The sequence below is a fragment of the Podarcis gaigeae genome (genome assembly GCF_964106915.1).
Source record: "Podarcis gaigeae genome assembly, chromosome: 10".
In the NCBI taxonomy this organism is placed as follows: Eukaryota; Metazoa; Chordata; class Lepidosauria; order Squamata; family Lacertidae; genus Podarcis; species Podarcis gaigeae.
In genome coordinates, this window is record NC_139686.1 from 11,615,855 (window position 1) to 11,639,745 (window position 23,891).

General features: G+C 46.4%; 1 protein-coding gene and 1 long non-coding RNA gene across 3 annotated transcripts in view; one reads left to right on the forward strand and one right to left on the reverse strand.

Annotated features, from left to right (window-relative positions):
• PROSER2 (proline and serine rich 2) overlaps window positions 1-22,354 on the forward strand; it is a 29,603-nt gene extending 7,249 nt beyond the window's left edge. Inside the window, exons 2-4 of one of the 2 annotated variants that reach the window (XM_083700674.1) lie at window positions 14,270-14,520; window positions 19,016-19,271; window positions 20,870-22,354. In XM_083700674.1, the coding sequence (XP_083556800.1) occupies window positions 14,386-14,520; window positions 19,016-19,271; window positions 20,870-21,882 (1,404 nt within the window). In that variant the 5' untranslated portion in view covers window positions 14,270-14,385 and the 3' untranslated portion in view covers window positions 21,883-22,354. Of the gene's footprint in view, window positions 1-14,208; window positions 14,521-19,015; window positions 19,272-20,869 lie in introns of both variants that reach the window. The other variant, XM_083700675.1, reaches the window with a different exon arrangement.
• LOC310826340 overlaps window positions 1-23,891 on the reverse strand; it is a 264,239-nt gene that overhangs the window by 182,374 nt on the left and 57,974 nt on the right. The window lies entirely within an intron of this gene.

The following is a 23,891-nucleotide window of genomic DNA, read 5'->3' on the forward strand; positions in this document are numbered from 1 at the left end:
GTGTCTGCTGGTGTCTTGCATATTTCTGTGTCCAGTATGCTATGTGAGCAGCTAATCCACCTTGATGCTGTCACCGAAATGCGTATCAAAAGAGTCTGCTTGCTTTCAAGTGCAATTGGCGTTTAAACTTGGCTGCGTCTTGTAAACGGCAACATTTGAGGTAACCTGTATTATATCTGCAATACACAGGTTTACAAATGTGGTTCGCCAAGGTCTTCAATAGACCCCCTGCTCTGGGTTCCGCCATCTCCTTGAAGGTAAAATATGGTAGCAGGTTCTTTCTGGTGGTGGCCCCCTCCGGGCTATTTTCTGTCTGCCTTTCAGGCGCTGCCAGGAAGACTTGCGAGAGTTCAAAGACACCTTTCAGCCAGGCGAGGATGGTGCAGAGACTTCAAAGTGCTTCGAGAGGACTGGATTTGGACCCTGGGCCTGATATTACCCATCCCTCGTTTAAGACCTCCATAGCTCCATTGGTAGAGCATGAGACTCTTAATCTCAGGGCTGTGGGTTCGAGCCCCACATTGGGCAAAATGTTCCTTCATTGCAGGGGGGTTGAGCTAGATGACCCTCAGGGTCCCTTCCAACTCTGTCAGGCTATGAAATGGTAAGCAGTTTGTACTTTTCCCAGTCAGGATGAGCAACCTGTGGCCTTCCAGTTTGTTTGTTTTTTACTTTCTTTCTTATTTACCGTATTTTTTGCTCTATAAGACGCACCAGACCACAAGACGCACCTAGTTTTTGGAGGAGGAAAACAAGAAAAAAAATATTCTGAATCTCAGAAGCCAGAACAGCAAAAGGGATCGCTGCGGAGTGAAAGCAGCAACCCCTCTTGCTGTTCTGGCTTCTGGGATAGCTGCGCAGCCTGCATTCGCTCCATAAGATGCACACACATTTCCCCTTACTTTTTAGGAGGGAAAAAGTGAGTCTTATAGAGCAAGAAATATGGTATTTATTTATTGGTTTTCACAGATTACATTGCAATACATGTGTACCAAAGCCAACACCAGTTCCTCCCCGTCCCCCCATACATTTACATTTATATTTCCTCAATCCATCATATTATTCTTTTCTCCCTCCGCCCCCACTCGATTTCCCCCACATTATACAATTTACAATTATCTTTGCCTTCTACAGTCTTCTCAAGTCATCTATATATTCTTATTATCTTTCCTTACTAATTTTTCTTCCATCCAGTACTTCACATTTTAATCTAGGCATATTAGCGTATCTCTTTTTTTGAGCAATATTTTGCCGTATATTCATCAAAACATTTCCACTCCTTTTTTTGATTTTTGATTCGACGGATTTCTTATTATAGCAGTTAATTTTTGCCAAAATTAAATATTCATTTAGTTTACAAATCCATTGCTCCTTTGTGGATATAGTTTGTGACTTGCACCTAGCAGCAATCACTATTCTAGCAGCTGTAGCAGATACCATGGGGGGGGGGTGATTTTCCTATATGCAAGTACAGCTACAGTGGCCTTCCAGTTGTTGTTGGACTGCAACTCCCATCATGCTGGTCGTTCACCATGCTGGCTGTTGCTAATGGGAGTTGGAGTCAAGCAAAATCTGGAGGGCCACAGTTCCTCCATTCCTGATTTGCATGAACATAGGTCTTGTGAATTCAGCAGGAGTATCTTGGGCTTGCCGATTGGAAGGTTGACGGTTCGAATCCCTGTTATGGGGTGAGCTCCCGTTGCTCGGTCCCGGCTCCTGCCAACCTATCAGTTCGAAAGCACACTTGCGCAAGTAGATAAATAGGTACCACTCCGGCGGGAAGGTAAACGACTGGACCTAATGGTCAGGGGTCCTTTACCTTTATCTGCCCCTACTGCATTGCAGGGCGTTAGACTAGATAACTCTTAGTGTCCCTTTCAACTATGCAATTCAATGATTCTATGAAAAGGAGTTCAGAAATCTTTTCAATAATAGCCACCACTCTTCCACTGGCTGTGGAACACTCCCCCCTCCAAAGAAAGCCCCCTGATATTTAATCTATTGTCTTTCTAGCACCATGTGAAGCCTTTTTAAAAACACCCCCGGCCTTGAAAAAAATAAAACAAAATCATTTCTCTTGGCATTCTTCTTCACTGCATTTTGCTGTGATTTCTAGGATGTGGTTTGTATCTCCATGAAGACATTTTTTGTGGCGCACTCTAATTGCACGGCTGTGGCTGAACTTGTGTGCACTGCTGCTCCGATAAGGTTGTTCCTGTTTCAGGGGATTTTTGTGTTGCTTGTTTTATCGGCTCTGCAAGTTTTGATCTGTTTGCGGTTGTTCCTCGCCTGGGGAACCCAGCTCCTGGAGTGGCAGTACGAAAACATTTGCAAAACGGCTGCTCCTCTCTCGAGCGAAACAGAACGGCAAGGCAGGTGGTTTGAGGTCGCTCAGGCTTCCTTGGCTTCTTGGTACCGTTAAGCTGCCTTAAGACCGTCAGCTTCCTAGATTGCCTTGTATCCATATTCTATCAAAAGCTGGCTCTTGTTCAGCTAAGATTTCTCCCCTGCGAAGATTAAAGCAGGCAATGTAATGGTTAACCGTGTTCTGAAAAGTAGGGTGTATAATGGTATGTTTTGTTGCTTTCTTTTAAAAAAAATTTTTTTTATTAGATTTTCCATAGTGATAACACAAACCACAAAGCAAAATGATACACAGAAAAAGAAAAAGGAACAAAGAAAGGGGAAAAAGGGGGGGGGACAAGATAAACAATAACAACTAACTTAATTCTTCACAAATCCAACCTTTTAAACATCTTGGTTGACTTCCTCAAATTCCTCCCTTCTGAGTTTCCTTGTAATTAAAAGTAACAGCTTTCCAATATCATTATTAAACTAAAACAATTTCCAATTATAGTCCATCTTATTCACTTTTCTTAACATTCTAAATCCCATTTATTTGATTATAACTTAATTTAATCCTAAGCCTATTTGTTTCTTTCAAGTAATTTCTATTTTTTTATATTACAATATTTATTGTAATATATTTATGTTTCGTTTCTGCCCGTTCTTCATCCATGCAACACCAGCAACTTACCATATTTAGGGTTGAGGTGCAGTTCAGGCACTAACTTCTAAGTTCCAATAGACTTAAAAGCATAAGAGGAGCCTATCGAGTCCAGTATCCTGTTCCCTCAGTGGCCAAGCAGATGCCCATGGGAATTCCCCAGGCCAGGACCTGAGCACAGCGCCATTCTCCCTTCTTACAGTCTTCGGCAGCTGGTGTTGAGAAGCAGTGTTCGAAATTAGCCAGGGGCCAGGGGCATTTTGCTTCTGGCGCAGGTCCACTTGCAACTACGTGGAGATTCCTGGGTTCCAGGTTGGCGGCTGCAATTTAAAAACCTCTGCCTTAGTCCAGAGTACAGTGGATGCTCGGGTTGCGAACGTGATCCGTGCAGGATGCACATTCGCAACCCGCAGCGTTCACAACCTGCAGCAGCGCGTCTGCACACGTGGGTTGCGATTTGGCACTTCTGTGCATGCGCAAAGTGCGGTTCGGCACTTCTGCGCATGCACGAAGCGTGATTCAGCTCTTCTGCGCATGCACGACCGCCGAATCCCGATACTTCCGGGTTTCGGCAGTCCGTAACCCAAAAAAAACCAACCTCTGTAACCCGAGGTATGACTGTAAATACCATTTCCCTTGTGTGTGTTTCTCCTCCTTGCGTGCTGGGACAAGCGAATTCTTGTAAGAGGAAGCTACAGTCAAGCAATGAGGTCACAGAATCCTAGAACTGTAGCGTGGGAAGGGACCACGAGGGCCATCTAGTCCAACCCCCCTGGCGAATAGACATTCCGTTGTAGGGTTAAGCTGCCATTTGGCACGTAGTTAATATATCTGAGTTTCTAACACTGTTGGCAACTGACATCTCCATCTGGCTGCCCCCTCCAGCTTTCCTAAGCAGCTCAGCAGAACAGCTTATTTATTGCATTTATATTCCACCTTTTCCTCCCTGGAGTCCATGGTTCACACCCCACCTCAGTTATCTCTACATCGACCCTGTGAGGTAGGTTAAGAGGCTGTGACTATGAAGGTCAACCTTCATGACTAAGTGGGGATTTGAACCCTGACCTCCCAGGCCCTAGTCCAACACGCTAACCACTACACTGGCTTCCTAGCCAGTACTTCTGCGATGGGGCAGCTCTATAAATCAAGTCAGTGAATAAGTATGGGGAAAGCAAAATGTCACTTAGAGAAGGATCTGAAATACTTTCCTAGAAGCCTTGATTTGTTTTGCTCTGGATTGTTTGATTTGATGTGGTGTTGTGGGTTAAACCACAGAGCCTAGGGCTTGCCGATCAAAAGGTTGGCAGTTCGAATCCCCGCGACGGGGTGAGCTCCCGTTGCTTGGTCCCAGGTCCTGCCAACCTAGCAGTTTGAAAGCACGTCAAAGTGCAAGTGGATAAATAGGTACCGCTCCAGCGGGAAGGTAAACGGAGTTTCTGTGCGCTGCTCTGGTTTGCCAGAAGCGGCTTAGTCATGCTGGCCCCATGACCCGGAAGCTGTACGCCGGCTCCCTCGGCCAATAAAGCAAGACGAGCGCTGCAACCCCAGAGTCATCAATGACTGGACCTAATGGTCAGGGGTCCCTTTACCTTTAACGTTTTATAAACTGCCGTCAGATTTTTTTCTCTTTAAAATGTAAAGCGGTATACATATGAAATCAATAATAATAACAATAATAAGAATAAGAAACCTCACTGGGGTGGGGAACAGCACCCAGACATACCATTGTGGCAACTGCAACTCAGGTTTCAGGTGCCATTTGTCAATTAGTTTATATGTCTGAATTTCTGACGCCGTTAGAAAGCATTGCCTCTCAACCGTGGAGGTTTTCAAGGTGATTACACTGTAACCTTCCTTGGTCTGTGTCCAGCTGAAAATCAATGTAAATGGAGAGATTTTAGAATCAAATGGAATTATCTGATCGCTGTTAAAATCTTAAGATGACAGGCCATGCAGAATCTGGTTTAATTAGCTGGCAGGGGGATGAAGATGAAAATTAAAAGGCTAGATAATGTATAAACAATTAAATATGGGATTTGTTCAGCACAAATGGAGCATAGCTGCCAGGTCCGGAAGACCTCAATGAGGGAAGCATAAGTCCTGTTTGCTTCCCAGACCATAGATCTGAGCAATCAAAACACATTACCTTAACGAGCAAAGGAGTCAGGAGCGTACAGCGGTGTTTAGCCGAGTTTCCTAACTAAGTTCTTGAAAAGCCTGCCTTTAATTGCCACCACACTTTTTTGGGAACCTTCAGAGTGAATATTAAATGCAGCAAGACGAAATGCTGTCATGGAATGGAATATTTTTTAGAAAGGAGGGAGAACAGGCTTAAAGCATACCATTTGCGATGCTCCCAAGTGGATGTGTTTGTCAGAGGCCTTAGCTGGCAAAGTGACCCTCAGACACAGGGCAGTACCGTAATTCCTCTAGGATTTTAAAAAACTCCTTCCCAACCCAGAGATTGCGGGGCCTGGAATTGGGCAGCTATAGGGAGCCATCCTATTGCTCCTTGTCCCTGTAAAAACACTGGACTTGCCTCTGGAAAATGTGTTTCGGGAGCTTGTTGGACAAGATTTGCTTCTCCAAGCTTATTGCCAGTCTCCTTAAGATTCCAGGATTTCTGTAGTATCTGTGACACTCTCTGCTGTCCTGTTCTTACCTGCCAGTCTCCTGCTGACTGGTTGCCTGTGCCTGCCTGGGTCATTCTGCTTCTCAGCACCTCAGAATTAACCTCCTCCTCGATTTGTTTTCCCCATGGGCTGCTCTCTTGAACTGCTTGCATCTTGGACCGTAAGCGAGTCTTATTACATGCACAGGGGACTCAGCTACATCAGTCAAGAAAGAGGGTTTTGAATTCATTATAAACATGCAACACCAGATGGCGCTGGGGAGCAAAACAAAAATCTAAGCGATTTTCCATAGCGCTTTTTATTTTGTTATAACGACTTAATTTCTGACTTATTCGTAGTGGGGTTTTTTACCCCTGTGTGTAGATCCACCCTAACTAAGTGCTGCCGTCCTGACTGAGCCATGCCTCTGAAAGATGCTGGGGCTGTTGTGAATTTCTGGGGTGAGGGCAGCACCATAGTTGCAGCATAGATATGCACACTTTGTGTCCTTCTGTGGTCTCCATTTTGGTGAATTGAAAAGCAGGGTGGCCACTTATCTTGCCTTAGAAAGGTCATGCCACTATTCGAAGGCATCCTATATTTGAAGGACTGTCTGGTCCACGTCTGTTGTTGACATCCATCCATCTCGATAGACAATGGAGTGCACCTCTGGGGGTGAAGTCCCATTTCACCAAAGAGACCTTCCTAGGGCGCAAGCTTGGGCAGTGAGTATGGAAGTCCTGGGATGCCCAGATGACAAGACCCCTTTCTCGGCCTCACTGATGGGGTCCAAAGGAAAGCAGAGCAAGACATTTGGCACCAGATTGGTGCCATCTAACTGCCTTAGGGACTCCGCTCCAGATTTGTGTAGGGTTTATACTCCTTAGCCTTTTCTTCTCCCGAAGATATTGGTATCCCAAAAGGAAGCCAATACAGTGGTACCTCGGGTTACATACACTTCAGGTTACAGACTTCGCTAACTCAGAAATAGTGCTTCAGGATAAGAACTTTGCTGCAGGATGAGAACAGAAATTGTGCTCCGGCGGCGCGGCAGCAGCAGGAGGCCCCATTAGCTAAAGTGGTGCTTCAGGTTAAGAACAGTTTCAGGTTAAGAAGGGACCTCCAGAACGAATTAAGTACTTAACCCGAGGTACCACTGTATACATATTAGAGCAAGACATTACAAGAAAGCCACTTTGTGCCTTTCTGAGGAACTACAACTCCAGTTAGTTCTAGGAAATTTACCGTATTGAGAAACATCGCTCAGAGATCTCTGCCCCACCTAAGGTGAAGGAGTTAAGCTTAGTTCCTGAAATAATTTTTGCCAGGTAAAACACCTGTCGAGAGGATAAACAAGGTGCAAAATTGCAGCCTGTGCCAAGCTTTGACCTTTGACTGACTCGGGGAGGGGTGACACCCCCTAGTTTCACACCGAAGGCTACATTGGCAGCTGGTCCACAGCCTGAGGGCCTGAGTGAGTTGGCAGCTCACCTGTAATTAACATACTATGCATGCCACAGGTATGAGCCTGGTGGATGTTAAGCTAGGGATGTAGTCCTGCGACTGTGTGTTTGTGTATGTTCAGAACAATTAGCCCCAAATGTGCAAGACAGTGTGTTAGCTCTCAGTGCACACGTGGAAAATATGATTTATTTATTTTCAAAGATGGGGCCTTGCTGCTGGCACTCAGTTACCTAGGGCTGCCATATTCCCAAAAGTGAAAATCCCCTGCCATGTGCCTGGGTTTCCCCCAGACATTTTGCCGATTTAGCGAAAATCCGCCCCGACGTCGTTCCGCTGCCCAATTCCTGGACATATAGCAACCCTACTGCATATTATGACTGGCAGAGATGACCAAACGACAACTGCTATTCCCTTTAAGAATAAGTGTTCCTTCAGGCGGATGGTTTGTTTTTGACAGGTATATTCTGCATCCTGTAAATGACCCAATAATAGTGTCAGTGGTGGATTCAAACTGGGGTATCCACACATGATTCTGCATTATTAGCTGTAATAAACAACAACAACAACAACAATAATAATAATGCCATATTATTGCTGTTCTGATGGAGACTCTTATGCTATAGCAGGGGTGTATATGTCTGATATGTGATTATGTTTGTGATATAAAAAGTAGCAGGATTTCAGCAGAAAGCTATGGGTCATGCACAGTGTTAGAAACTCAGATATAAAATTTAATTGCCAAGTAATGGCGAACACAATGGAATGTCTAAGTGCCTTTTTTACCAATGGAATTTGTTGTTGTTGTTAGTATTATTATTACTAATTCCATTTCTCAAAGTGGTTTCCAATACATTAAAACATCAAATAAAACAATGCAGAATAAAAACAAATTTAGGCTTCAAGGAAAATATTTCAGATCCTTCTCTAAGTGACCTTTTGCTTTCCCAAGTCACTATCCTTGCATCCAGAGATCTCCACGTGGTCGCAGTTGGACTCATGCCAGTCAGAAAATGCACCTGGGGAATTTCCATCACTGGTTACACGAAGGCCAGAACAGCTTTAGCTGTGACCCCTGCATTTCAGGGGGTGGACTAGATGGCCCTTGGGGTTCCTTCCAACTCTATCGTTCTATGTTCCTACGAAATAAAAGCAGTATGACATTGCGTAGCCACAGGTGCACTCGAGAGAGCACTGCTAGCTACAGGCCTGCGTAAAGCTTGCTTCTCTAAACACTAAGCTATGCCTGGGAATCCAGGAAGACCAGAAACCAGAGCAAATTGAATTTGGTCATCATATGTTGTGAGCATTTCCCATACTGCTGTCTGACTTCCTGAACTGGCACAATTGTGAGTAAAGATAAAGGACCCCTGACAGTTAAATCCAGTCGCAAACGACTCTGGGGTTGCAGCACTCATCTTGCTTTACTGACCGAAGGAGCCGGTGTTTGTCCGCAGACAGTTTTTCCGGGTCATGTGGCCAGCATGACTGCAAGCCGCTTCATGTGGCCAGCATGACTGCAAGAGCAGGGACCGAGCAACGGGAGCTCACCCTGTCACGGGGATTCGAACCGCCGACCTTCCGATCGGCAAGCCCAAGAGGCTCAGTGGTTTAGATCACAGCGCTGCCCATGGCACACTTGGGGAGTAAGCCCCAGATAACTCAATAGGCCTTGCCTGTCATTAATCGCACTTGTGGAACTGAGTCAGATCTTAGAGTTTTGCAGCCAAAAGGCTGGAGAGAAAATAGGTCATATAGTTTCTGCACGGCGTGAGGCTGAAAAGATACAGGCAACCATGGATAATTGCATGCAATGTCAGGGGGGCAGGTGCGCATAAACCTATTGCGCACCTGCCCCCCTTTCCGGCCACTTCCAGGTCACTGCGATGCAATCTGTTGCTGTCGCACATCAATTGTGGACACATATACATTGGTTTATCCTGTAGCTTTAAAGATGAGCCTGCAGCCACCCAGATATTGCTGAACTTCAACTCCCATCGTCCCTGACCATTGGTCATCCTGGCTGGGGCTGATGGGAGTTGGAGTCCAGCAACATCTGGAGGGGACGTAGGTGGCGCTGTGGGTTAAACCACAGAGCCTAGGACTTGCTGATCAGAAGGTCGGCGGTTCGAAACCCCGTGACAGGGTGAGCTCCCGTTGCTCGGTCCCTGCTCTTGCCAACCTAGCAGTTTGAAAGCACGTCAAAGTGCAAGTAGATAAATAGGTACCACTCCGGCGGGAAGGTAAACAGCGTTTCCGTGCGCTGTTCTGGTTCGCCAGAAGTGGCTTAGTCATGCTAGCCACATGACCTGGAAGCTGTACGCCGGCTCCCTCGGCCAGTAAAGCGAGATGAGCGCCGCAACCCCAGAGTCGTTCACGACTGGACCTAATGGTCAGGGCTCCCTTTACCTAACATCTGGAGGGTCTTTGGTTAAGATGCCTCCCCACATCTTAAGGTTTAGCCACCACACCTTAAGGACCTGCCTGGTTTAACAATTATTCTCTCTCACCAGAGAATCCTGGAAACTGTAGTTCCATGAGGGGTGCTTTGGATCCCTTATCCTTGGGGCATTCCCCAAGCTATAATTCCCAACATTTTTTGGGATAAGCCACAACAGCAATTGTTGGGGCGGATGAGGCCCCAAGAATGAATATTTGGCCACAATAAAAGACAAGATGGCGGCCCTGTTCCAAGTGACATAACGTGCCGGATTAGACCAAAAGGTCTTTCTAGTCTAGAATCCTGCTTCCCACAGTTATAAAACGTTCGTTTTTTGCTGACATCTTTCTGTGTGTACTGCTGTCATTCTGGAATATAGTCCTGTCCTTGTAATGTTGATCGATTTCTTTCTTTCTTAAAAACAAAAACACACCCAAAAACATTTCCCACCAAATTAGAATCTATTTTTAAATGTACTCAGCGATATTTGTTTCACTGAAGCCCATGTTGCTTATCTTAAATCTTTGGATGAGTTCCTGATCTTGCTGCTGTTAAAGCCAGTGCTTGAATCAAAAGGGTTCCCACCCCCCAAGAAAAAGGAAAAATGGGGTGGGTGGGTGGGGAGTCCATGTCATTTCAATAAGCACAATGCTCAGCTGACCACCTTCCGATTTTGCCATTTTTCCAGCTTCAACATTCAGTGTTGCCTTGCATCATCTTAAAATAGGCTTGGGAGTAACTTGCTGATTCAGCAAAGCTCTTAATCCCAGTTTCCTGGAAGGCGCAACAAGCTGTTTTATGAGAGATTGCATCTTGGCCGGAGCAAAATGTCATTTATTGCTAGATTTGCTTGCCTTGGATGGCAGGCCCTTTGGGGACAGAATAATCAACATCTAGGGTGTGTAGGAAATGCTCTTGGCTGTCCTGAGCCCATGGGGAAGAGTGGGATGTGAAATACGTAAACGGAAGGTTAAAAGGAGCAGAACAGTAATCTTTCATTTATTTAATACATCCACACTTCGCCTTACCTCCAAGGAGCTCAAAATCTGGGTGTATCTTCTTCTCTTCCCCTCTCCATTTTAACCTCACAACACCCCTGGGAGAGGTAGGTGAGGCTTAGAGCGAGCAATGGGCCCAAGGCCACCAGTTGAGTTTCATGGCTGAACTCGAACCCAGGACTCTTGAGACTGAAGAGTCTCGTGCTCTACCGGCTTAGCTGATTTCTGCTACATGTAGCTTCTGGTACTTTTTAAAAATTGTATCGTTTCGCAGGTAATGCATTCTGATGCGTTTCATCATCCAGGAGAGCTCCTAGCCAGGAATTAATTTTCTGTAGTTGCGAGAGAAAATATGACCTTGAATCTTAGAATCGTAGAAATGGAGGGAGGGACCCACAAAGGTCTTCTAGTCCAACCCCTTGGCATGCGGGTGTCTTTAAAAAAATAAATTCAGATTTTGAAATTTACAATCGTCAAACAATCAAAACAAAAAGAGAATTCCATAAATTCCCATTGACTTCCCTCCTCCCCTTTGTGGGTCCTTATGTTAACTTTTTTCCTCCTGCATCTTCTCTATTAATCCAGTTCTATTAAATCACCTGTACAACTACAAGTACCATTTTGATCCTACTAAAAAATTTAATTGCTTGCAATGATTTTTAAGGGAAATTATATATCTTCCCCATTCCTTCTTAAAATTTTTGGTCTTCCTGATTCCTAATTCTTCCGGCCATTTTTTGCTATTTCAGCCTAGTCCCATCCATTTAATCCGCCGTTCTTCTCTGGTCGGGAGCCACGCAGACATCTTTAGCCCAACGTGGGGCTCGAACTCACAGCCCTGAAATGAAGAGCCTTGTGCTCTACTGACTGAGCCATCCCTTGGGTATGGCCCTTGAATGTGGCTGCAAACAGGCTTAAGATCCCGAACCCCCTTAGCCGTGAGTGGCACGGTGGAGTGAGCATGGCTGGGTTGTGAGTAGCTACAGGGTGGATTGATGTGGGTGGCGCTGTGGGTTAAACCACAGAGCCTAGGACTTCCCAATCAGAAGGTTGGCGGTTCAAATCCCCGCAACGGGGTGAGCTCCCGTTGCTCGGTCCCAGCTCCTGCCCACCTAGCAGTTCGAAAGCACGTCAAAGTGCAAGTAGATAAATAGGTACCGCTCCAGCGGGAAGGTAAACGGCGTTTCCGTGTGCTGCTCTGGTTCGCCAGAAGCGGCTTAGTCATGCTGGCCACATGACCCGGAAGCTGTACACCGGCTCCCTCGGCCAATAAAGCGAGATGAGCGCTGCAACCCCAGAGTCGGCCACGACTGGACCTAATGGTCAGGGGCCCCTTTACCTTTACAGGGTGGGTGGTTGGAGTGCTGAAGCAAAGCCTGTTGCTTCTAGTGCTGGGTTAGTGTGGGGCCAAGTGACCCACTTCCCCTGCCCCACAAACCTCACAGCATGGCCCCTGTCTTCCGCCCTCCTGGCCCTTGTACGCAGACACTTCTAATACCTCCATAATAGTTCAGCGGCGACCCACTGCTTAAGCCCTGTTGCGAATAACTTTAATTTTTAATGCGACTGAAGGTCGAGAGGAGAGCTTTCCTGCAAGCCTGCTGTTCCATCTCGGAGGGATGCTCTTTAATACGAGCCCCGGTTGGTTACCTAGGCAATCGTCTTGGCATCCCATGGGGGAAATAGATTGTAGGAGGAGCTGTGGGTTCCTTTCCCTGCAAATCTTCCCTGCTTTGACATTTTTAAAGAGCAAATGTAGGAAACGGGTGGAATCGCACATTGCCGTAATGTGGGAATGTTCAGGCCTAGGTCTTGAGACCTGTGGCAATGGCACTTGCTGGGTGAGCCGTTGGAGGGGGCGTGTTGCGCCATTTGCTGGGGAGCTGCGTTGAAAGGCTTGGGGAGGCAACTGGGTGTGTGCTGGTTTATTTCATTAAAAGCGCTGCACCCTGCTCTCAGCCAGGAAGGTTCCCAGAGCAGCTTTGCTGTTGTTGTTTAGTCGTTTAGTCGTGTCCGACTCTTTGTGACCCCATGAACCAGAACACACCAGGCACTCCTGTCTTCCACTGCCTCCCGCAGTTTGGTCAAACTCCTGCTGCGAGCTTTGAGAACACTGTCCAACTATCCCATCCTCTGTCGTCCCCTTCTCCTTGCGCCCTCCATCTTTCCCAACATAAGGGACTTTTCCAGAGAGTCTTCCCTTCTCATGAGGTGGCCAAAGAATTGGAGCCTCAGCTTCAGGATCTGTCCTTCCAGTGAGCACTCAGGGCTGATTTCCTTCAGAATGGAGAGGTTTGATCTTCTTGCAGTCCATGGGACTCTCAAGAGTATCCTCCAGCACCATAATTCAAAAGCATCCATTCTTCGGCGATCAGCCTTCTTTATGGTCCAGCTCTCACTTCCATACATCACTACTGGGAAAACCATAGCTTTAACTATACAGGCCTTTGTAGGCAAGGTGGTGTCTCTGCTTTTTAAGATGCTGTCTTAAAAAGCATCTTTTTAAGATTTAAGGTTCGTCATTGTCAGAGCAGCTTACAAATCAATAAAAATACAGTGCAGTTCCTGCCCTTGGGCTTAAAACAATCCCAAAAGATACGACACAAAAGGAAAAAAAGGATGAGGAGGGGAGAGGAAAGCAAGCAAGCCCAAGTACCAAAGATTAGATCTTGTGAGAAATGAGGCTATCTTCGGGAGAAGAAAAGGCTAAGGAATAAACTCTACGCAAAAACCAAAGTGGAGTCCCTAAGATGGTTGGGTGGCACCTTGTATGCCTCCTTCCGCCAACTCCTACAGCCAAGCTGGTACCAAACATTTTGCTCTGCCTTCCACATCAGTGAGGCTGAGAGGCGGATCTTGTGATCTGGGCATCCCAGGTAAACAGCATTTCCGTGCGCTCTGGTTTCCGTCACAGTGTCCCGTTGCGCCAGAAGCGGTTTAGTCATGTTGGCCACATGATCCGGAAAGCTGCATGTGGACAAATGCCGGCTCCCTCAGCCTGAAAGCGGAGATGAGCACCACAACCCCATAGTCGCCTTTGACTGGACTTAACCGTCCAGGGGTCCTTTACCGTTACCTCACCCAGGACCTCCATACACACGGTCTGGCCTTGTGCCCTGGGGCGTTCCCCTATATTTTTTAATATATTAGTGGCCATGTGATAATTTTAGCTTATAAATTTTATTGTTTAATGTCTTAATTTGTATATTAAGGTACTTTTATAGCTCTGTTTAGAGTAGGTAATGTCTTGATAAGATTTAAGTTTTTTGTATCAATCCAGTATATTTTCTTTTAATTGTTGAATGATTCTGTGTACATTGCGGCAGCCTTTGGCTATGTGCAATAAAACTAACTGAGTGACCGACCCCTGGAGGCTCACTCCATTGTCTCTTGAGACTGATGCCAACCCAACAATTTATCCGAAGCATTCCTACCCTGCCTTTGAATATACCACTGCCCGGGGGGGGGGGGCTGGCAACATTAAACTGATGCTGGGGTGTCCTGTGGGTTTTGTATGAGGGGTGGGGAGTGCAGAGTTGTTGGGGGAAATCAATGAGAAGCAATGTCTTGAGGGGTGCCCCTTCTGTGTGATGTTTCGGGTGGGAGGGTTCGCAGGAACATCAGCTGGGGCAGAAGCCTAGCAGAAACTCCCAGAGCCACCGACTGAAATCATTTGTAATCTCATTTCAGCATTGCAGCCACCAGATATTTGTATCCAGCCACCTCCTTCTTCCTTCTCGATCCTGTGCAGAGATGCCCAAGAGTCTTCTTGTGTGAACAGTGTCTCATCTCTCCGCGCCGCTTGACGAGAGAAACATCCCCCCCCCCCCCGTTTCAAGGAGTGCGCTGTCCCCCTTTTTGGGTGGGATGCCAAGGAGCGTGATGTCGGATTACTCGGGAATGGTCTGCGAGATCCCTCCCCAGTGTCAGTTCGGTAGCTTTGAAAAAAAGCATCACCTGGAGAGCGGAAAGAATCGCCCAAGGAGAAGATGTTCCACACTGGTAGGTAGCCTGGTTTTTGTCCTGGTGGTTGCCTCTCTTATCCATTGATGACCCAACTTTTCCTCCAAGGAAAACAACAACCCTTCGAGGTAGTTTAGGCTGAGACTAGGGTTCTTCCCAGGATTCTTTGGGACTGTTTAAAGTGCCACGATGCTGCTTTAAAGACTTAGTTTATTTATTTACTGGCTACGTGGCTTTTTTCAAATACCTCACCTGCACAAACGTAACTCTGTGAGCAGAGGTGAGGAAGGCTGCTTTGGGCTAGAGACCATTACAATTGTGGTCACAGCACACTTGAAAAATACTGTATTTTCTGGCGTATAAGACTACTTTTTAACCCAGGAAAATCTTCTCAAAAGTTGGGGGTCGTCCTTTACGCTGGCTACAGCAGCAGCTCCTGCAGCAATTCCCCAGCAAAGGATAAAACGACAGCAAATTAAATCAGCGGACACCAAGCTCTCTAGATGAAGCAAAAATACGCTTGAAAATTGGCCCCAGAAGCCCCTGGCCACTGGGAAGTGGAGCAGATTTCTGAGCCGGACTAATTTTTATTTGGTGTGTGTTGGAAGAGGGGTAGTCTTATACGGCGAGTATATCCCAAACTCTGTATTTTAACTGGAAAAGTGGGGGGGGTCGTCTTATATGCCGAAAAATATGATAAATGCCATTGTTTCTCAATACCACTTAAATTGATTTGTGTTTTGTCATTATCACATCGGGCTTGTTGTTCAAAATGCCTTTTCTGCCTTTAACGAAACATAGGCTTTAAAAGATAATTAATTCTACGGCACAGACTCCCAGCCCTGTTCCAAAGAAAATGTCAAGTGTGTAAATGCAAACTCTTTTTTCAGCAGGGTTGAGACATTCAGCTAAATAACTGCGGGGGCCATAAGGCAGATGCTGGGCATCGCCTTCGAAAGACGCAAATCCACAGGGATTTGTGAGCCAGGATTCCACCGCTGAACTTACCTCAGGGCAAGTTTACACCCACCTGCCTTGCCTTTTGTAAAATACCTTTAAGAGCAGCTATTAAAAGTCTGAATGTGCAACTTAAAACCACAATTGAGTTGTACCTGGGACAATTGTTGGCCGTTTCTGAGTGATTTGTCTTAAACACCTGATGCCTAAGGAAAAAGCTGTCTTTGGCTGAGGTGAGGAAGGTTGCTCTTCCCGTTTTTTCTAATCCTTTAATTAGGCTGCAGCCCCAGATTTTGTGTTTTGTTTTTTTGGTAAGCCATGGTGTTTTTTTTTTTTTTGAGGTAGTGTTTATGTGGGTGGGATCAACTTAATTGTGCTACAGTGATGGATGGTAGTGGTTTTAAAGTCTCACCTGGAATTAAGAGATTTCCGGTGGCAAATTGTTTGAGCAGAATTCTGTCTGAAATGCATGGGGCAAGTTGCCTTCTCTTGAAATGAGACTATACTTCTTAGTAGGGAAATGTGTGTGTGTATTATTATTATTATTATTATTATTATTATTATTATAAAAATAGTTTAGAGCATAAATAAACTGCTCTCTAGCCAACAAGAGTGCCTTACAAAGATTGGTTCTAATATGGTCCCAGCACTCAACTCACAATGTAAAAAGAGTATTTATTTGTTTCCCTTTGAAGGGAACACAGGGTGGCAAACATGTCAGTAATAGAACAACACAGTTGAACTGTCTTTTTAAAAACCTTCTAAAAACAATCTCACAGCTAATAATTTCAGGATTGCCAGGAACTGTATCCTTCAGCTATGAAATGCCTGGGTAAACAGAGATAATCTTAAATTCCTCTTCAATGTTAAATACATGACACAAGGAAAAAATATAGGAGGGAGGAGGGAAAAGCCAAGCTCAAGTTCTCAGATGCTACACTTCTCAACCTGCACTGCAGCAAAATGGCAGAATGTTTGCATTTGCAGGAAATGCCGTACCAGTATTGGATTTTTGGATCTCCCTTTGCAGAATGTACCCTTAGAACTGCCTTGCTAAGGGCAAAAGATGTGAATCTTTTGGTTCAGGCTTTGCCCTAGTAATGGACTTGTTTTCAAGCATAATGCCCTTGGAAACATCCTCTGGTTCCTGCAGAGTCTTTGATCTCCCCCTCTTAGGGCTGGCCAAGGATAATTTGGCACCTGCAGTGAACCACAAAAAAGAAGGGGTGAGTGAAGATCTGTCTTGGGAACAAGGCTGGGAGGAGACCAGGAGTGCCTCCTATTTACCAAGAGGCTACTTCAAATGTGAGGGATGCAGGTAGCGCTGTGGTCTAAACCACTCAGCCTCTTGCAAATCAGAAGGTCGGCGGTTCGAATCCCTACGACGGAGTGAGCTCCTGTTGCTCTGTCCCAGCTCCTGCCAACCTAGCAGTTCGAAAGCACGCCAGTGCAAGTAGATAAATAGGTACCACTGTGGCAGGAAGGTAAACGGCGTTTCCGTGCACTCTGGCTTCCGTCACAGTGTTCCATTGCGCCAAAAGCGGTTTAGTCCTGCTGGCCACATGACCCAGAAAGCTGTCTGTGGACAAACACCAGCTCCCTCGGCGTGAAACCGAGATGAGCGCTGCAACCCCATAGTCCCCTTTGACTGGACTTAACCATCCAGGGGTCCTTTACCTTTTTACCTTTACTGTAGATGTGGCATTTGCTGGGGGACGGCCTGCCAAGAAGTGGGCAGATCCTGCTTCCAAGGAGTGCACTGCAGTTGGCCACCCAAAGCATCTCACCTTACCCCATGGGTGGGGCTGGCACTGCCCCCTTCTGACACCCTCGCTGGCCTTTCCGTCATGCGGTGGTGAGGGTGGCTGTCTTATTTTAGATCGGTGCCTGAGCATCGAAACTCCCAACTCCAGTAATTTGCAAAGGGCACCAGGTAGGGGAAGCATTAGCTAGGTTACAAATCCACTTGTTCCTTCCCACTGGTGGGCCTGACACAGTCAGTGGTCAGGGAGAACACCAGACTCTTTATTTCAGGGTCATGGGTTCGAATCCCAAACTGGGCAAAAAGATTCCTACATTGCAGGGGGGTTGGGCTAGATGACCCTTGAGGTCCCTCCCAAAACTACGATTCTGTGACTCTGCGTGCTACAACTTTCAACAAACATCTGGAGGAGGGCTGCATCCCTGCCTTCAGCCAAGGCCCCTTTTCATAGAATCATGGAATTGTAGAGATGCCGGGGACCCCCAAAGGCCAACTAGTCCAACCCCTGCTTATTTATTTATTTCTGTTCCAAGCAGACATTTATTAATTTTTTTGTCCTAAAAATTAGAGATGGATCTGCTATGCATGGGTTTCGGGCCTAAAGCAGTTTGGGAAGGCGAGTGGTGACTCAGAAGGAGGTTTCTTCAGAACCTGCTGGTGTTTGAGGACTTAATGGCAGCCAAGATTGTTTTACAATTCCAGATAACAGCAGGTCCTCCTGCTAATAATAGTCTCTCCACCCAACGTCTTCAGGATATATTCCAAGGAGAGCAACCTTGGGGTTTTCCTTTGTTCTGTCTAAGTCAAGGATAGATGATAGATAGATAGATAGATAGATAGATAGATATAGATAGATATTGTTATCCAACCACATGTTATCCAACCACATAAATGACAGAGAGCTTGAGGTGTAGCCTCTTCCTGGGAATGCCATGTGCCTAAAATCCTGGAGAACTCCTGGCAACCTGTATAAACTTCTGGTTGCTCACGGTGAGAATGGGCTGTTTTAACGTGTAATGTTGCCTTTTGTGTCCAGAGAAGGGTTGAACCAGGCAGTGGTAGAAATTTAGATACTGCACCAATCGCCAAATGTCACCTTGAACCTAGGTCATGGTTGCCACAACCTAGGCGCCATACCCCGCTATGAAATTCACTGTTGTTGTTATTATTAGTATTTCCTTTCATTTCTATACCGCTCTATATTTTAAAGAACAAATCTCAAAGCGGTTGAAAACACGTTAAAACGTCAAATGAAACAACCCAGAATAAAACGAATAAAGCTTTAAGGAAAATATTTCAGATCCCTCTCTAGGTGACATTTTGTTTCCCCCCTATTTATTTACCTACTTAATTAATAGAGCTGCCCCAATGCAGAAGGAGTCTGGGAAGCCAGGGTGGTGTAGTGGTTAGAGGGTTGGACTAGGGCCTGGGAGATCAGGGGTTCAAATCCCCATTCAGTCGTGAAGCTTACTGGGTGACCTTGGGCAGATACAGCTTCTTAACTACCTCACAGGTTCGTTGTACGGATTAACTGAGGAGGGTGTGAACCATGTATGGCATCCAAAAATCTAGACATGGTTGCAACTGGAGCCTGAGACCAGAGACTATCAATCGCATTGGTTCCATAATCAGATGAGTCTTACCTTGGTTGGAAGAAGGTGAGATGTTGCATTTTCAAGGAAGCAGAGTTGTGTCTGATTCTTGGTTACTTCAAGAATCGCTCAGGATTCGAGTTTGAAGACTGGCTGGAAGCATGTGTCTTAACATATATAGATATATATACACAAACCCTCGCTCTCTGTTGTTGACCCTCAGGATGACGATGAGACCCTGAAATACCTCACTCATGAGGAAAAAGACGTCCTCCTCTTCTTTGAAGAAACCATCGATGCCTTGGAAGATGACTTGGAGGAACAAGCTCTCCATGACAGCGGCATCCACTGCCACTCTCCGAGGTCAATGGAAGAAAACACGTCCAGCCAGTCGGAGTCTGAAGACATCATAGATCTGGTCCAATCAGTGCTGGAAAGCAGCATTCAGGACTGTGATCCTAGCGGAGACATGGAACCAGGTAAAAACTGGATGGGGCAGGGCCTGGTTTAGTGTGTTGATAGTCATGTGAGTCTGCTCTCAGTGAGCAAAGTGGACCTTCTCTTGGAGATGGAGAAAGAGAGGGTTCTGCATTCCTCCTTCTAGAGGCAACCTTCTTGTGAAGCAAAGTAAGGTCTAGGTTACCCTTGGGGCATGGGGATCGGTTCCATGGTTTGGCATAGTAGGCAGCCGTAAATTGTGGCTGCTGACAGCATTCTTCATTTCATTTCACTTTATTTTGTTTCTGTACCGCCCTTCATTGGTAAATCTCAGGGTGGTTCACAGCATAAAAATATTTCATCCCTCCTTGTTTCTGGGAGGGCATTTTTTCTCAGGCTAATTGTAATGGTGATTGTGCTAATGTGGGTTTTTTGTTTTGAGTGGGTGTGGGGAGGTTAACCATTGCATTTTTTTAATCTGTTGTGCTGGAAATGTCAATGACTATCAGACTCTGAAAAGCTGATATCATGAGATCAAGTTCATCCATTTAATTAAAGTAAATAGTTTTAACTATGTAAGGCAGGGGACGCGGGTGGCGCTGTGATTTAAACCACAGAGCCTCTTGGGCTTGCCTATCAGAAGGTCTGCGGTTTGAATCCCTGCGACGGGGTTGCGGTGCTCATCTTGATTTATTGGCCGAGGGAGCTGGCGCACAGCTTCCGGGTCGTGTGGCCAGCATGACTAAGCTGCTTCTGGCGAACCAGAGCAGCGTACTGAAACGCCATTTACCTTCCTGCTGGAGCAGTACCTATTTATCTACTTACACTTTGACGTGTTTTCAAACTGTTAGGTTGGCAGGAGCTGGGACCAAGCAACGGGAGCTCACCCCGTCGCGGGGATTCAAACCGCCGACCTTCTGATTGGCAAGCCCTAGGCTCTGAGGTTTAACCCACCGTGCCACCCGCGTCCCTCAATAATCAATGTACTGTACTATAAAATAAATAAGACAGTATTGTAGATGATAAAAATAAAAATTAAATTATTTTCTTACCTGCACTGATGTTACTCATTGTTTGGATGGGGGTGGCTTTTATCTATTTCCATGGTCACACAGTCAATCAATCAGTAGGTGAACTGGGTTCGACACAGTCACAAAAACAAATTAACCGAAAATGCCTCAAAAACAAAAATGCTAAATAAATAGCAAAAACAAAAGCACCAAACTTAATCTGTTCTCGAAGTCCATATGACTTCTGAAATGTTCAAAAACCAAGGCACGGCTTCTGATTGGTGCAGGCGCCCAGGAAACAATAACCAACAGCCACATTGGACGTTCAGCTTCCGAAAAACGTTCGAAAACTGGAACACTTATTTCCGGGTTTTCGGTGTTTGAGTACCAAGGCGTTTGAGAACCAAGGTACCACTGTAATGCTTTTTATTGGGCACTGTGGGTGAGTTCAGGGAACCAAGGGGACGGTGGCCGAAAAAGGTTTGGGAACCACTGATCAATATTGCTAGCCCCCCTCTATGGAAGCTTCTGATGGGGTACAAATTTTACGACATACGCTGTCACTTCCATGGTTCCAGATGTCTAGGAAACGGTTCTAATAATCTGCTACCCTCTCCTTTCTTTTCTAGCCCCAGAGGAGGCTGGGAAACTGGATACACTGAAGCCAAAATATAATGTTGAGGACACCTGCGCTGAGTCTGCTATCCCTGTCCCTGTGTTGCCATCGGCTCCACCGCTGCCCATCTACGAGGTGTTTCCTGCCGCGCCCGCAGTTCAGCACCCAAAACTCGTCCGCTGTATCCCAACCCCTCTCGTCATCGCTCAGAAAATATCCGAGAAGCAGGCAGAGGGAACCCCCTTCTCTCCTGCCTCTCCAAAGGAAGGGAGGTCTGTGGAGGGGAGGACCACGCCCTCGTCTTCCCCACTGCGCAACAGAGAGCGTGTCTCCGCCTTCAAGCAAGTGCTGCCGCCCCCAACCACCCCCAAGCCCCAAAGGTTCCCCAGCAACATCAGCATCACCAACGTTGGCGAGAGGGAGTTCAGCAAAACTATCTCCCGGGCTGCCGTCAACGTGCAAGAGCGCAAAGCCAGGGTGTTGGCCAATGTCAACGGCTCGCCCTACTTCATAAGCGAGCTGGAAGAGAGACTTCAGAAACACGACCTGTCAGGACAGAGCAGAAGCTCATCCTTGCGGGATTTGCCGTCGGAGCAAGCGAGACACGAGGCCCTGAGCAGGCTTAGCTTGGTGGACAGAAATCCTGGACCAGCCCCGCTGGACCAGTCCTCAGATCTTCCCGCGCAGACAGAGAAAAGGCCAGAGCAGCCCTTGTCGAACGGCTACCGAAACATCCACGACGTCTTGAGAAGGGAAACCAGCCACTTCCCCAGCGTGAGCAAAACGGTGACGGTCAAACCGGATGCTGATCTCCCCGATGGCAAGCCCGTTCGGCAAAACACCGCCAAGAGCTTTTGCGACCACCGGTTGCCGGACCTCAGCCTGGAAATGAGGAGGAGGTCTGGGTCGCTGCCCAGACCGTCTGGATTGAGACCACAAGGCGTAACTGTACAGTTCTCTGGACGCGGGTCTACGGAAGAGGCTAGGAGAGAGGCACTGAGGAAACTTGGGCTTCTCAAAGACTAGTTGAAGGACGGTTTCTGCGATGGTGGGAGCATCGCGCCCCCAGCGGACTCGGTTTCTGAAGAGATCAAATGGACTGTTCTCTTGCCCCTGCAGTCTAAGGAAAGATTAAATATAACAGAACGGGACTTGTGCTTGTCATGGGTTTCCTTAACAATGCCCAGTCGTATGGCTTACTGAGGTCTTCTGCCGGATTTTAAAAAGGCATTTTATTAGCAGGAGACCTAGATGCAAAAAAGGGGCGTCGTACTAAATGAAGTTTTAATGGTGCAGTATTTGTGTGTGTGTATGTGAGTAGCTGTCAAGTATGTCACGAGTGCGATGGGTTTTCCTTGGAGTCCTACATTAATGAAGCCAAAAAGTAAAGGGGGGGGGAATGTATCTTTTGAATTACTATATAGGGATGCATATATATTTATAATGTAATGTACTGGAGAGGTCAAATATACAATAAAGCTGCTATTTCTGATTGTCACATTTCTGTCTGTCACTCTTTCTTTCTTTCTTTCTTTCTTTCTTTCTTTCTTTCTTTCACATGCATGTATTTGTCTGTTTAAATCATGCATAATCTCCAAGTAATTTTTGGCAGGAATTCACCCCTTTTCCATTTTGATTTTTCTGGGGCAGGGTTTCCTAAATTTGGATTTCTGGCTGGTTTTGGACTACAACTCCCATCACCCCCAGCTCACAAGACCAGTGGTCAGGAATGGTGTGAATTGTAGTCCAAAAACAGCTGGAGACCCAAGTTTGGGAAACACTGGTCTGGGGGAACCGATTTCATGTATTTCTGGAGACAATATAGGGGATTTGCAACAGACTGACAAAGATTTCCAATGCCCAGAGAGCAACAACAAAACGTCTTCTCGCCCGCTCAGCTACCTGCCCTAAATTATAGTGAAGAAAAGCCTGAGTAAGCTGGGAAGGTTGGCAAGGAATTTTGCATTGTCAGTAAATGCAAGTTTTTGTTAAATGAGTTTTTGCATGAAGCTGAGTTCTGGAACTCGGAAGGAATTCCTGGGCTCGGAATTCTCCAGTTCTGCACCAGGCTCTGGTTGAAGTTGGAAGCCTGGCCAGTCTTGCTCTAGAGGCAACACAGTGATCCTGGTAGAGCAGCTTTGCTTCTGCTGCAGAGGGTGAAGAGAGAGAGAGAGAAAGAGTTTATACGGGACTCCAATCCAGCCCAGCTGCTTCATATCCTGCCTGGCCAAAGGGGGCAAGATTGCACTTCAGCCTATGCCTTTAATTATTATGATTATGATTAATACCCTGCCCTGATTCCCTAAAAGGGCTGCCTTCAGATGTCTTCTAAAAGTCAGACAGTTGTTTATTTCTTTGACATCTGATGGGAGGGCGTTCCACAGGGCAGGTGCCACTACCGAGAAGGCCCTCTACCTGGTTCCCTGTAACTTCTCACAGGGAGGGAACTGCCAGAAGGCCCTTGGAGCTTTGAAATGGTTGACTTTCGAAGGATGTCTCCTCACCTTAGTATGGAAAAAGTGGCACTGTAAGTAGGATGTCACCTTGCAGCGGAAGAAGTGTATGCTTCCTGAAAGCTGGATGATGTAGCTAGCACTTTTGGGTGCTTTTAGGTAAAAAAAGTACCGCCTTGCAGGTGATAATGGTGTAAACTGAAACATTGTTGACCCACCTATTCTGTTTGCTGATTGATGCTAATTCAGAATGGGCCAGTATCAAAGCTACTGTTGCGTCAGAACAACAATTGCATCTCTAGGTTTGCTGCACTGTGCAGGCCACACCCTGCTTCTGTTGCTGGGGACAGCATCTTAGCCTTGTCCCGCAATAGTCCCCTTCGTGAATTTGACCAGAAACAGACTGTCGTTTGGCATGATTAAATTTGCCCGGATCAGCAGGAACCGCAGGAACAGATTAACTTCAAACTGCGGGGGAGCCTTATGGTACGTTACTGCACTTGAAAGCATTAAAACCAACTGCTCTACAGAACACCTGTTGTTGAGAATATTGGGCGGGTTTTTGTATGATGCTTTGGGAGC